This window comes from Sceloporus undulatus, chromosome 2 (genome assembly GCF_019175285.1).
Source record: "Sceloporus undulatus isolate JIND9_A2432 ecotype Alabama chromosome 2, SceUnd_v1.1, whole genome shotgun sequence".
In the NCBI taxonomy this organism is placed as follows: Eukaryota; Metazoa; Chordata; class Lepidosauria; order Squamata; family Phrynosomatidae; genus Sceloporus; species Sceloporus undulatus.
The window spans coordinates 6615394-6627087 of record NC_056523.1 but is presented as its reverse complement, the minus strand read 5'-3'; the positions used below and the strand labels follow the sequence as shown (position 1 = coordinate 6627087).

The 11694-nt window shown below is 44.4% G+C and overlaps 1 protein-coding gene across 2 annotated transcripts in view; it reads left to right on the top strand.

The window, feature by feature from the left end:
- The window catches only part of LOC121924278 (zinc finger protein 75D-like), a 10972-nt gene extending 4657 nt beyond the window's left edge, over positions 1 to 6315 (top strand). Inside the window, exons 3-8 of one of the 2 annotated variants that reach the window (XM_042455594.1) lie at positions 1023 to 1143; positions 1930 to 2015; positions 2234 to 2354; positions 2879 to 2964; positions 3197 to 3317; positions 5835 to 6315. In XM_042455594.1, the coding sequence (XP_042311528.1) occupies positions 1023 to 1143; positions 1930 to 2015; positions 2234 to 2354; positions 2879 to 2964; positions 3197 to 3317; positions 5835 to 6259 (960 nt within the window). In that variant the 3' untranslated portion in view covers positions 6260 to 6315. Of the gene's footprint in view, positions 1 to 1022; positions 1144 to 1929; positions 2016 to 2233; positions 2355 to 2878; positions 2965 to 3196; positions 3318 to 3398; positions 3837 to 5834 lie in introns of those variants that run through there. The other variant, XM_042455595.1, reaches the window with a different exon arrangement.
- Positions 6316 to 11694: the final 5379 nt, after the last annotated feature.

The following is an 11694-nucleotide window of genomic DNA, read 5'->3' as shown; positions in this document are numbered from 1 at the left end:
TTTTCCTCCAATTTTTAATCCATTGTTCTATTTGTATATAGTGAAACTATGAAACTTTTATTCCCATATTTAGTACCTTTCCTAAAGAAAATGAAACACTGGGGTGTGAAAGAGAAACTTGTTACAATCAACAAATCAATAGTAGCTGTGTTTCCAGCAAAGGCTACCAGGTGTAAAAGAAAGTTCTTGGAGACCATCTTAAGTGATATACGGCCTGAAAAGACAGGCCAAAATAAAGCTGCTTCAGGTCACTTTGGAGGTATGCTGTTTAAATGATACACACATCTTAGGAGACCAAAAGCTGCGGCAAAGCTGCTCTCCAGTCCTTAGGACTGGAGTGTGGCTTTGGCGTGACTTCCGGCCTCTTAAGACGCATACATCATTTAAATTTCATACCTGCAAAGTGACCCAAAGCAGTTTTATTTTGGCCTGTCTGTTCAGGCCCATATAAACCTGTGGATATGAGTGTATAAATTGCTTTAGGTTATAATTGTAAGCCGCTCTGATAGCCATTAGGGCTGAAGGGCGGGGTATAAATACCACAAATAAATAAATAAATAAATACCAATGGTTAATTTATGGTTAATTAATTAATGGTTAATTAATGCATCTGGCTCCATCCTGGCTTCTGAGGGAGAGAGGGGGTGGGCAAATCCCATCAGGCCTCCCCAAAGGAACTGAGCCCTTCCCATCCTCCACTCCCTTCCCCTTTTGTGTCATGTCTTCTTAGATTGTAAGCTTGAGGGCAAGGAACCGTCTAATTAAAAGATTGTATGTACAGTGCTGTGTAAATTTACAGCGCTATATAAATAAAGCTTAATAATAATAATAATAATAATAATAATAAATATTTCTGTTTCTTAATACAATGTGATCTATTTTGCTTAATTAGTTAATTGTAATGTTGATTCTGTAATCAGAATTATATGAAAGCTTGGATGTTTTGTTTGCAATGGTCTTTGACTAAGTAATAAACTATCTATCTGCCTCTTTATGATACTTGGTACTTTTTCTCCCCCAAGGGGCTCGTTGTAGAAGAGGCTGGTGACTTTCCTGTGGCAGAGAAGGCTCTCTCAGATTATGGAAAGAGAGTCAGGTGCAGGTGGATTGGACAGCAGAATGAGAGAAGCACGACTAAAATAGGTAAAGGACCAAAGGACATTTCCCATCTTAATCTCCCTGTCTTGAGTGTCCCTGAAATAACTGGAGTGTATATCTGCTCCCCTGAGGAGCCCATTGGGGAAGGGATCAGTCTTCAGTAAATAATTAGCCTCAACTGTTTAAGGAGTTATGTTTCAAACCTGTACTTTGAAAGAGCCATTATACTAAAAGAAAAGAAAAGAAAGGGGGGGGGGGGGGGGGGTTTGAATTCTACAAAGAAGGAAAGACCCATTTGGCAAAGATACAAAACCGGCAGAAGGTATAAGGACAGATGAATGGCTGGTTCTCCAGGTTGATACCATAACTGTTCTCAGCTTTTGCTGTCTTCACATAAGAAAAGCCTGGGTCTTGCACTGTATTTATTGCCAGGGTTAAAGAAACCGGTGTATCACCAGTTGGACATTCATGGCCAGAAAATGCCAGTGAGTCCTCAGTGATATTGTGCCCTTCTGAGGGCTTCCCTGAGAAGCTACTTTAGAAGTCAAGTCTTCCTTGGCATATATTTCTGAACTCCATAATTCTGTTTACATAATTTTTGTCTATAATTGTTTCCTTGTTCTTTCAGTTGTAAAATGCCATGTACAATGATGGCACTATATAAACAAAGAAAAAAAATGATAATAATTTCTTGTTCTCCAATTAACCTCTTGATCATTCCAAGTCTCCCAAAATTCTTTTGTCTTGTTTGTCTTTGTCCTTGTTTGGATGATACAAAAAACCAGTTAGTCAGAAGCAGAGGAAAGAGTTTTCCCCTTTATTTCCCACCAGGTAACCAAACACAGCCATGGCCAACATGTCGAAGCTCATCTCTTACTGTCGATGCACTGAGAACAGCGTCTGTGAGCCCAGATCAGGTAGAGGGCCAAGAAAGGCTCAGGCTGGGTGCCCTGGTTCTCTGCTCTTCTCTCTGGGCCAAGTGGGAACCACTCCCTTTTCTTTTCTTGCAGTCAAAATTTCCAACTACAGTGGCACTTAGTATCTTTATGCAACAAATTAAGTCACCTTTACCTGCTTTCTTTTCATTCCTAATAGGTTTCTGCATGTTTGCTGAAGCTATCATTTCTTTTTCCAGGTTACCTTAGAGGAAGTGGCTGTGTATTTTAGTGAGGAGGAGTGGGCCCTGCTGAATCCAGACCAAAGGGCCTTGCATAGGGAAGTCATGGAGGAGAATTTGGAGATGGTGGCCTCCCTAGGTAAGGCTCCCTTTTTCTCATGCTAGATCAAATTAGTTTGCAAGTGGTAGTCAAACACTATTGCTTCTTCCTGCCATCTTTTTGCATTTCAGCAGTTTAAGTTGTCCCTTTCCAGCCGGGTTGGTTTCAGAGATCTTTTCACGGAAAGTCCTAAGCTGGCCAACCTCGGTTCAAGGCTAATGTAGATGATGTTAGCTTCAGATGGGCTGCTAAGCTTGTAGCCCTCTATTGGGAACTGACCTGTCTCAGAGGTGTGCCATGAAAGAACCTACTTTGTCTCCCCGTCTTTTGCTTTGGTTCTTTCCAACTACCAATAAAAATGAATTGTAAAACGCCATATACAATGATGGCATTATATAAACAAAGAATAAATTATAATAACTTCTTGTTCTCCAGTTAACCTCTTGGTCATTCCAAGTCTCCTATAATTATTTTGTCTTATTTGTCTTTGTCCTTGTTTGGATGATACGAAAACATGTCAGTCAGAAGCAGAGGGAACAGTTTTCCCCTTTATTTCCCACCAGGTAACCAAACACAGCCATGGCCAACATGTCGAAGCTCATCTCTTACTGTCGATGCACTGAGAACAGCTTCTGTGAGCCCAGATCAGGTAGAGGGCCAATTCCCTGGAGGGCCAAGAAAGGCTCAGGCTGGGTACCCTGGTTCTCTGTTCTTCTCTCTGGGCCAAGTGGGAACCACTCTCTTTTCCTTTCTTGCAGTCAGTTGCCCACTATGCTAGCACTTAGTGTCTTTATGCAACGAATCAAGTCACCTTTACCTGCTTTGTTTTCATTCCCACTAGGCTTCTGCATGTTTGCTGAAGCTATCATTTCTTTTTCCAGGTTACCTTAGAGGAAGTGGCTGTGTATTTTAGTGAGGAGGAGTGGGCCCTGCTGAATCCAGACCAAAGGGCCCTGCATAGGGAAGTCATGGAGGAAAATTTGGAGATGGTGGCCTCCCTAGGTAAGGCTCCCTTTATCTCATGCTAGATCAAATTAATTTGCAAGTGGTAGTGAAACACTATTGCTTCTTCTTGCATTTCAGCAATCTACGTTTTCCCTTTCCAGCTGGTTGGTTTCAGGGATCTCTTCACAGGAAGTCCTAAGCTGGCAACCTTGGGTCAAGGTTACAGTGGATGATATTAGCTTCAGGTGGGCTGCTAAGCTTGTAGCACTGTGTTGGGAACAGCCCTGTTTCAGAGGTGTACTATGCAGGAACCTACCGTATTTTCCGGCGTATAAGATGACTTTTAGACCCTCTAAAATTGGGTCAAAAGTCGGGGGGGTCGTCTTATATGCCGGGTAACAAAAGAGCTTCACGGCTTACCTGGTTGTTCTGCCAGCTTCTCAGGCCTCCGGAGGCTTTTGGAAGCCGGTGCGCGTGTGCACGCCAGGCTGCCGGCTTCTCAGCCCTATGGAAGCCTTTTGAAGCTGGCGTTTGTGGGCATCAGGCCCCCTAAACGTGGCCTATAGCAGGTTAGGGCTCTGGATGCACGCAAGGCAGGCTTTGCAGGCCTCAGCAGAGGTCTGGGGAGCTAGTGGTTGAAGCATAAAAATAAAAATAATAAATAAATAGATAGATAAAAATTAAATAAAAATAAAAATAAATAAAATAAGGAGACAAGTACATCACTTGCTGTGATTGGCTGGTTTTTGTACACTGCGTACCACATAAAGTAAAGCACCAGTATCTGTACTTGTTCATACAGTACAGCACCAGTACATACAGTACTGTTCAGAAAAATCCAACAGTCAAAACCCCATCACCAGCAACAAGGAAGAAATATGAAGCCAGTTTCAAACTTAAAGTTATAAACTTTGCCATGGAACATAGCTGCGCTGTAGCCAAGGGTCCGTATGGGAATTTTATTATGTTGTTATTAGTTCAAATATTGCAAGAGGAGGGCCTGCTACGACAGCCCTTGCAGAATCGTCTCCCGATATGTATACGGAGTAGACCAGGGGATTCCAATAAATGGAGCTGAAATGGATATTAATAACTAGATGTCTAATTTATTGAAACAGGGGAAAACACATACGATTCACTAGCATACACACACACATACAAGGCTCAGGAAAAGCATAGGTTAGCATGGAATAGGATTTTAGGCATCACTGGGGTGATACGTACCAGAATGTAGACTCCCTCCAGGAATCCAAATGGAATATGATGAGGATGGCATGAGGCTCAGCCATGGAATGACTGGCCAGGAGCCAGGTCAAGGTTCAAGGGGACAGAGCTTCCCCCTGAAATCCAGACTGGCCCAGTGAACAGGCAAATCTGATGATATTTATAGGCAAAATCTTGCCTCTGGCAAAGGTGCTTGATGGTGAGAACAAAGGTGTTTAATTACTTTCTTTTCACCTGGATATCCCTGTCCGATTGTCTTAGTGGTCTTAAGCTGCTCGGACAACAGACCCGGGGAGGGGGTAAGAGCCTCAGGCAAGGCAAACATTTGCTCTTCCTGGTCCTATGATAATCCTCGTATGCGACTCTCTAGATATGATGATGTGGGTGCCCCTCAGGGGTGTGTGTACATGTCCTCATGCCTTGCTGGCAATGGTGGACAGGCTATTAGAGTTCATCTAGGGGTCATTAAGGGTTATCATTTATACCAAAATTTATATGGAGCAGCATGGGTAACAGCGCTGCTACAAGACAATATGGAGTAACAGAAAATATGGTTCTGGACTGGAATACAAATGAAAAAGCATTAAAGAGTATGCCAAGGGGTAAGTGTGCATTAAGAAGAGGCACCCCACATTGGCCAGAACTCGAAAAACATGTAGCAGACATGGTAAATGAGCATTGTCAAAACGGTTATGTAGTGATGAAATAAAATACATCAGTTTGCACTTCAGTGGGCTAAATCTAACCCAGATCACAGCAACAGATTTAAGGCCACTGTATCCTGGTGTACTAGATTCATGGAAAGGCATGATATGGTACTGAGGCAAAAGACGAAAATTGCCCCAAAATTACCTGCAGATCTTGATAGCAAAATAATTAGTTTCCATCAATACGTAATACAACAGCACACTAAACATGGCTATGTGTTAAGCATTATTGGAAATATGGACGAAACTCCAGTGAATTTTGATATGTTTGGAAATAAAACTGTCCATCAAAAAGGGGGAAAAACAATTTTAATTAAAACTATAGGACATGAGAAATTCAGTTTTACAGTGGTACTAGGATGCACAGCTGATGGCACCAAACTGAGACCAATGATTATTTTTAAAAGAAAAACAATGCCAAAAGTCAAGTTCCCTGTTGGTTGTTTTGTACATGTGAATGAAAAAGGCTGGATGGATGAAGAAGGGGTAAAGCTATGGCTTGATAATATATGGAACAGGCGACCAGGTGGACTTATTCCAAAACGTAGTCTACTGGTGTGGGATATGTTCAGGGCTCATTTAACTCCCAGCACCAAGCAAAGGCTTGCAAGACTAAACACAGATGTGGCGGTTATTCCTGCAGGATTGACATCGTTGGTACAGCCACTGGATGTGTGCTTAAACAAGCCATTTAAAGATCACATTCGAGAACAGTGGAATGAATGGATGGTTTGCAGTGAAAAGTCATTCACAAAAGGAGGAAACATGCATGCTCCACAGTTAGATGTTTTGTGCAAGTTTGTCATAAAAGCCTGGAATGATATTGATGCAGAAATAGTAATTAAGTCTTTCAAGAAGTGTGGCATATCAAATTCATTTGATGGTACGGAGGATGACTACTTGTGGCAAGATGAAAAGGAAGTCAAAGCTGAGACCACACCATCTGATATGGGATTCGATCCATACGATGACTGTCTTACAAGTGTTTCACAAGATCTCATTGATGTATTTATGGTATCAGATGACGAACAGGAGGATTTTGAAGGCTTTCCTGTAGAAACACCATAGCTTGCAGTTATGATGGGCATTGCTAACTCACCAGGGACTTGCCCAGCACTTGCTCTCTCTCTCTCTCTCTCTCTCTTCTTTATTATCTTCCTCCTATCATCATCATGGAATTACAATATAAGGGAAGGCAGGATCGATGCTTAATACCTATCCTGCCTTCCATCCACCCTGCTAACCCAAAATAACCGAGGGTCAGTCCAATCGTACCACAGACCCTGTCTCTGCTCCTGTGCAATGCCAGGTCAATCAAGAATAAGACCCACATTATTTACGATCTTTTGGATGATAAGAACTGCGACCTGGCTTGCATTACTGGCTGTGGGCTGAGAGTACTGCAGTGTGGGCACAGGCTCTCCCAGCCGGGTACGCTGTCAAGGAGCAGACCAGGTTATATGGGTGGGGGGGCGGGGGAGGTGTTGCCTTAATCCATAAAAATACTCTTACCCTAACCAGGAACCCCATCTGGAAAACAGACTTCATTGAATGTATTTACCTGACCCTGAAGGCTAGGGACAGTCTGGGGATTCTGTTGGTCTATCGTCCACCCCGTGCGCTAACAGACTTCCTAGCTGAGCTGACACAGCTGGTCTCGGAACTGGTGTTGGAGTCTCCCAGACTTCTTGTTCTGGGGGATCTCAACATCCCTTTCGAGGCCAGCTCACAAGATCTGACAGGTGCAGCTCGGGAGTTCATGGCTTCCATGATGACTATGGGCCTGTCCCAGTTAGTCTTGGGACCAACGCATTGCGTAGGTAATACACTCGATGTCGTCTTTAGTATGGATTGGGACAATACATAGGCAGAGGCTTGTAGTACCTCTGCCCTATCATGGACGGATCATTTCCTAGTTGAGGTCTGACTTAAAGCATCTACCCAAATCCCCCCCCGGGGCGGAGGACCTATTAGAATGGTCCACCCTCGAAGGCTGATGGAACCCAAAAGGTTCCAAAATGATGCCTTAGAGGGGCTTATGGTTGGATCTGACAGCGATTCTGTTGATGCCCTGACTATTATCTCCAGGGCTATACACAGCCTCGCTCCTAAGTGTTCTTTCCGGCCTGCTTCTAACAGAAAAGCCTGGTACACGGAAGATCTCAGGGAAATGAAGCGGGCCACGCAACGACTAGAGCGCAGCTGGCGGAGACACCAGCGCTTGTCCGATAAGATACTCCATCAGGCCCTTTTGAAGTCTTATGGAGTGGCAATGGGTGCAGTAGCAGACCTACTCCAGAGGAGACTCCAAAGACACCTGTGGATTTCTGGGGCTACAAAAGGCCCTCTTACTTTTATGTTTTGTAGCTGGTTTTAAGTGCTCTTTTAATAATAGTCTGATTAGGGATTTTACCCTTTATTTTTGCTCTTTCCCTTATTATAAGAATTCTGTTGAGGTGCCTTAGTTGGTTGGATACCTGGATATCCAATGACAATATGGTAGTCAAGAATAGCATTAAGCGGAAAAGGAGGTTAGCTAAAAAAAGAAGTTTGTTCAAATTTTAAAAGGCCTAAGAAACCTGCTAAGAACTCAATTGCAAGTACAATGAACCCAGAAGTATTGGAGGCTGCTACTACTCTGAAACAATTAACAATGGAGGAGCTATTCCTTCCTATAGACATTGATAAGTCCACTACAGAAACATCTTTTCTTGCCATGCATGAAGAGCCAGCCCTAAACCTTGACACAGATACCAGCATTAACCATATGACTGATTTGGACACAGTTGCTAGGAATTGTTTACTTACTGCAAGACGGTAATTGCTATTTTTGGCAAACTAACAAGCATAGATCAGAAACTTGATGGGTTAAAAGACCTTATGACGAAGCCCAAACATTCATCAAATTCAGGAGCATTACTCAACAAAAAAGACTCTGAACAAATACAAAACAATGCTAAAGCTAGGAATAGGGATAAGCTAGAGCTATCTCAAAATAATATAGCACAAATAGTGGCCAACAACCACTACAACCATGCCAGATGGCACAATAAGCTCGTTATATTGCATTCACTTTCTCTTCTTTTACACCGGCATGTGCATTATAATGAGCTACTCAGAATTGATTGGTTGCCTTCCCACAACAACTTTAAGAGAATTGTTTTGCGGTTTAAAAATGCCATAATACCTTCCCTGATTTTGAAAAATTGGAGTTCATTTAAGGAATATTCAATCATGCCAGTACGTGTTTTTCCGGAATACCAATATCCAGCCTTTGTTTAAGTCCAACTTAAGATGTGAAGCTTCTCCCCAGAAAGTGAACTCCAATGAAGACGGCAGGAGGACAATACCAATCCCTGAGAGTCTACTTGAAGATGATGGGGAAATGGCTGAGATGTTTGGCTCCCTTTCTGGTGAGGAACAAAAGCAAATACTAAACAGACTCGACGCTGTTAAATCTATGCTGATGTCAGTAACAACTGCAACTATGACTATTAAGGATTTATTATCCACTAGCTGCTCCTTACCTGATCCTCTGTTACAACCTAAAAATGGACTTAAAAGGCGCATTGATGAGGATGATGACGATCTGATCCCTCTAATGTACATGTCTCCAAAACGCCCAGTGGACCATCTAGCAGATCCCCTCATTCCATTGACTGAAACTTCTTCTAATCATATGTTTGATTACCATAGTGAGTCCTTACAATCAATAGCCCTCAATCCTTCTAAGTCCACCAAGTATCCACAATCCCCCAAGATTAAGAAAAGGAGATGTCTTAAATCAAATCCCTTTGCAGCAATGACAATTAACCAGAATTTATCGGATAGTCTAATCAACCTAGTTTCAGAGAAGGGTACTACACCTAGTGGAAATAGAATTGTCAATGAATCGCAAGCCTCCTTACCCCTGGAACAGTCTGTGATAATCTCAGATAATTGACATTCAATCGACTTGTCCCTTCTGTCTATTATTTCATGGAACGTAGCTGGTTGGAAGCCCAGATGCAGGGACCCTACCTTTTTGCCTTTTGTCAACTGGGGTGCTGATATCTTTGGCACTTAAGGTTCAAATAACTAAGGTTTCTGTACTGGAGCAGTATGCTCTAGCTGTTCTTTTGAAGTTTAAAAACAACTTACTATATCTGATTAATATCTATACACTGCTACCCCGGGTTACGAAATTAATTCGTTCCGCTATTCCTTTCGTAAGCCGAAAATTTCGTAACCCGAAACGCTTTTTCCATTGAAAATAACTAATGCGTTCTATGACCTCAGACTGAACCTGCAAGTCAAAACAAAGGTACAACAGAGGCCTATTAAGCTAAGTACCCTACAATACAAGTTGCCTGAGGCACTAAAGAGCTTAACAATGACTGGCAGGTCCATTCTAAAGTTTCTAAAGGATAAAGAAAAAAAAAATGTTTTTGACTTATCTTTTGCTGGTCTTGGCATCTGGTCCTGGCATCTCAGAGTGAGGCAGGAGGAGGAGGAGAGGGGCAGCCAAAAAAGCCAAATTTAAACCAATTCAACCCAATTCAACCAATTCCACCAATTCAGCCAATGCAACCAATTTAACAAAGTTAATCAACAAATTTGTTTTTTTAAAATTTGGTGTTTTTTTTAAGGGTCACCTTTTTTTTAAGGGTCACCTTTTGCCTTCTTGGATGACGGTTCTCCCTCTCTAGTGAAGAACTGGTCCAAGGATGTCTGCTTTTGCCGGCCCTTAAGCAGGTTCTTAAAATGGCTAAGGCAGACATTATCAAAATGTGCAATGGCATGGCTGGTGAGCACCTTCTCAGGGTGGTGCTTCTCCACATATGAAGACACATTGTGGAATTGCCGCAAAATGTCTTTAATTTCTGCCGTTGGCAAAAATGCCCCCGCAGCCTCCTCCTGCTGGCCCCTGTCGAAATGGAGCACGTCCTCATCCACGGCCGAGTGTTGCATCGCCGCCAAGGCCTTGAGGTCCTCTGTTGTCAGGTCCTCGTTGTGCTCCTCGATCAGTTCCTCCACGTCCTTGTTGTCCACGTCAAGTCCCAGGGACCTTGCGATGGAGACGATCTCATGCACCTCTTCTTCTTCACCTGGCTCAGCACCCTCGGTCTGTGACCCTTCCAAGGAAGAAGCATCAGGCCACAGCTTCCTCCACGCAGCAATCAGGTTGCGCCTGGTGATCTCCTGCCAGGCCAAGTCCACCATCTTCAAGCACACGACGATATCAAAATGCTGCTTCCAGAACTCTCGAAGGGTCAGCTATGTGCTCTCCGTCACATCGAAACAACGCTTGAACAGGTGCTTGGTGTAGATCTTCTTGAAGTTGGCAATCACCTGCTGGTCCATGGGTTGCAAGAGGGAGGTCGTGTTGGGTGGCAGAAACTGGACCTTGATGAAGGAGAACTCTGCGAGGATGTCCTTCTCCAGGCCATGCGGGTGCGCAGGAGCATTGTCCAAGAGGAGGAGGCACTTCAAGGGCAAATCCTCTTCCTCCAGGTACCGCTTCACTGTCGGGGCGAAGACACTGTTGATCCACTCCACGAAAAGGAGGCGTGTGACCCATGCGCGGCCATTGGAACGCCACATCACTGGCAACCTGTCCTTCTGAATGTTGTGTGCCTTGAAGGCCCTTGGATTTTCAGAGTGGTACACCAACAGGGGCTTGATCTTACAGTCCCCGCTGGCATTGGCACACAACGCAAGTGTGAAGCGGTCCTTCATAGGCTTGTGGCCTGGCAGTCTCCTCTCCTCCTGGGTGATGTAGGTGCGGCGAGGCATCTTCTTCCAGAAGAGGCCCGTCTCGTCGCAATTGAACACTTGCTGCGGGACGTAGCCTTCCTCCTCCACCATGGCCTTGAACTCGACGACAAATGCTTCGGCGGCCTGGTGGTCTGCGCTGGACGCCTCGCCGTGACGGACGACAGAGTGGATCCCGGTCCTCCTCTTGAACCTTTCGAACCAGCCACGTGATGCTTTGAATTCCGGGGTGGCTGGCTCCTCCTGCGAAGAAGTTCCTTCGCCTGCCTCCTTGCTGGCCAGGTCTTCGAAAATGGTGGTGGCCTTCTCACAGATGACCGAGGTGGTCACAGTGTCCCCGACTCGCTCCTTTTCCTTAATCCAGAGGAGAAGCAGGCGCTCCATCTCCTCGTGCTTTGGTGTCCTCTGCTTGGCAATCGTTGTCACGCCTTTCGCTGGAGCCACAACAGCTCTGATGGCCTCCTTCTGCTTGAGGACAGTGCCAATTGTCGAAGGGTTTCGTCCATACTCCTTGGCAATGTCCACCAAGCGCACGCCCTCTCGTGCTTGGCGATGATTTCCTTCTTGTCCTCCAAGGACAAGGGAGCCCTCTTCTTTTTCTCACCGCCGCTTTTATCTGTGGCTTTCTTGGGAGCCATAGCTCAAGCCTAAAAAGGACAAAAGGCACAGGCACTGAGCAAAAGCCACAATTGGAAACCACCCCCACCCCCATGGTCACACTCTCTGGCCCAAACTTGCAAAACTCACAC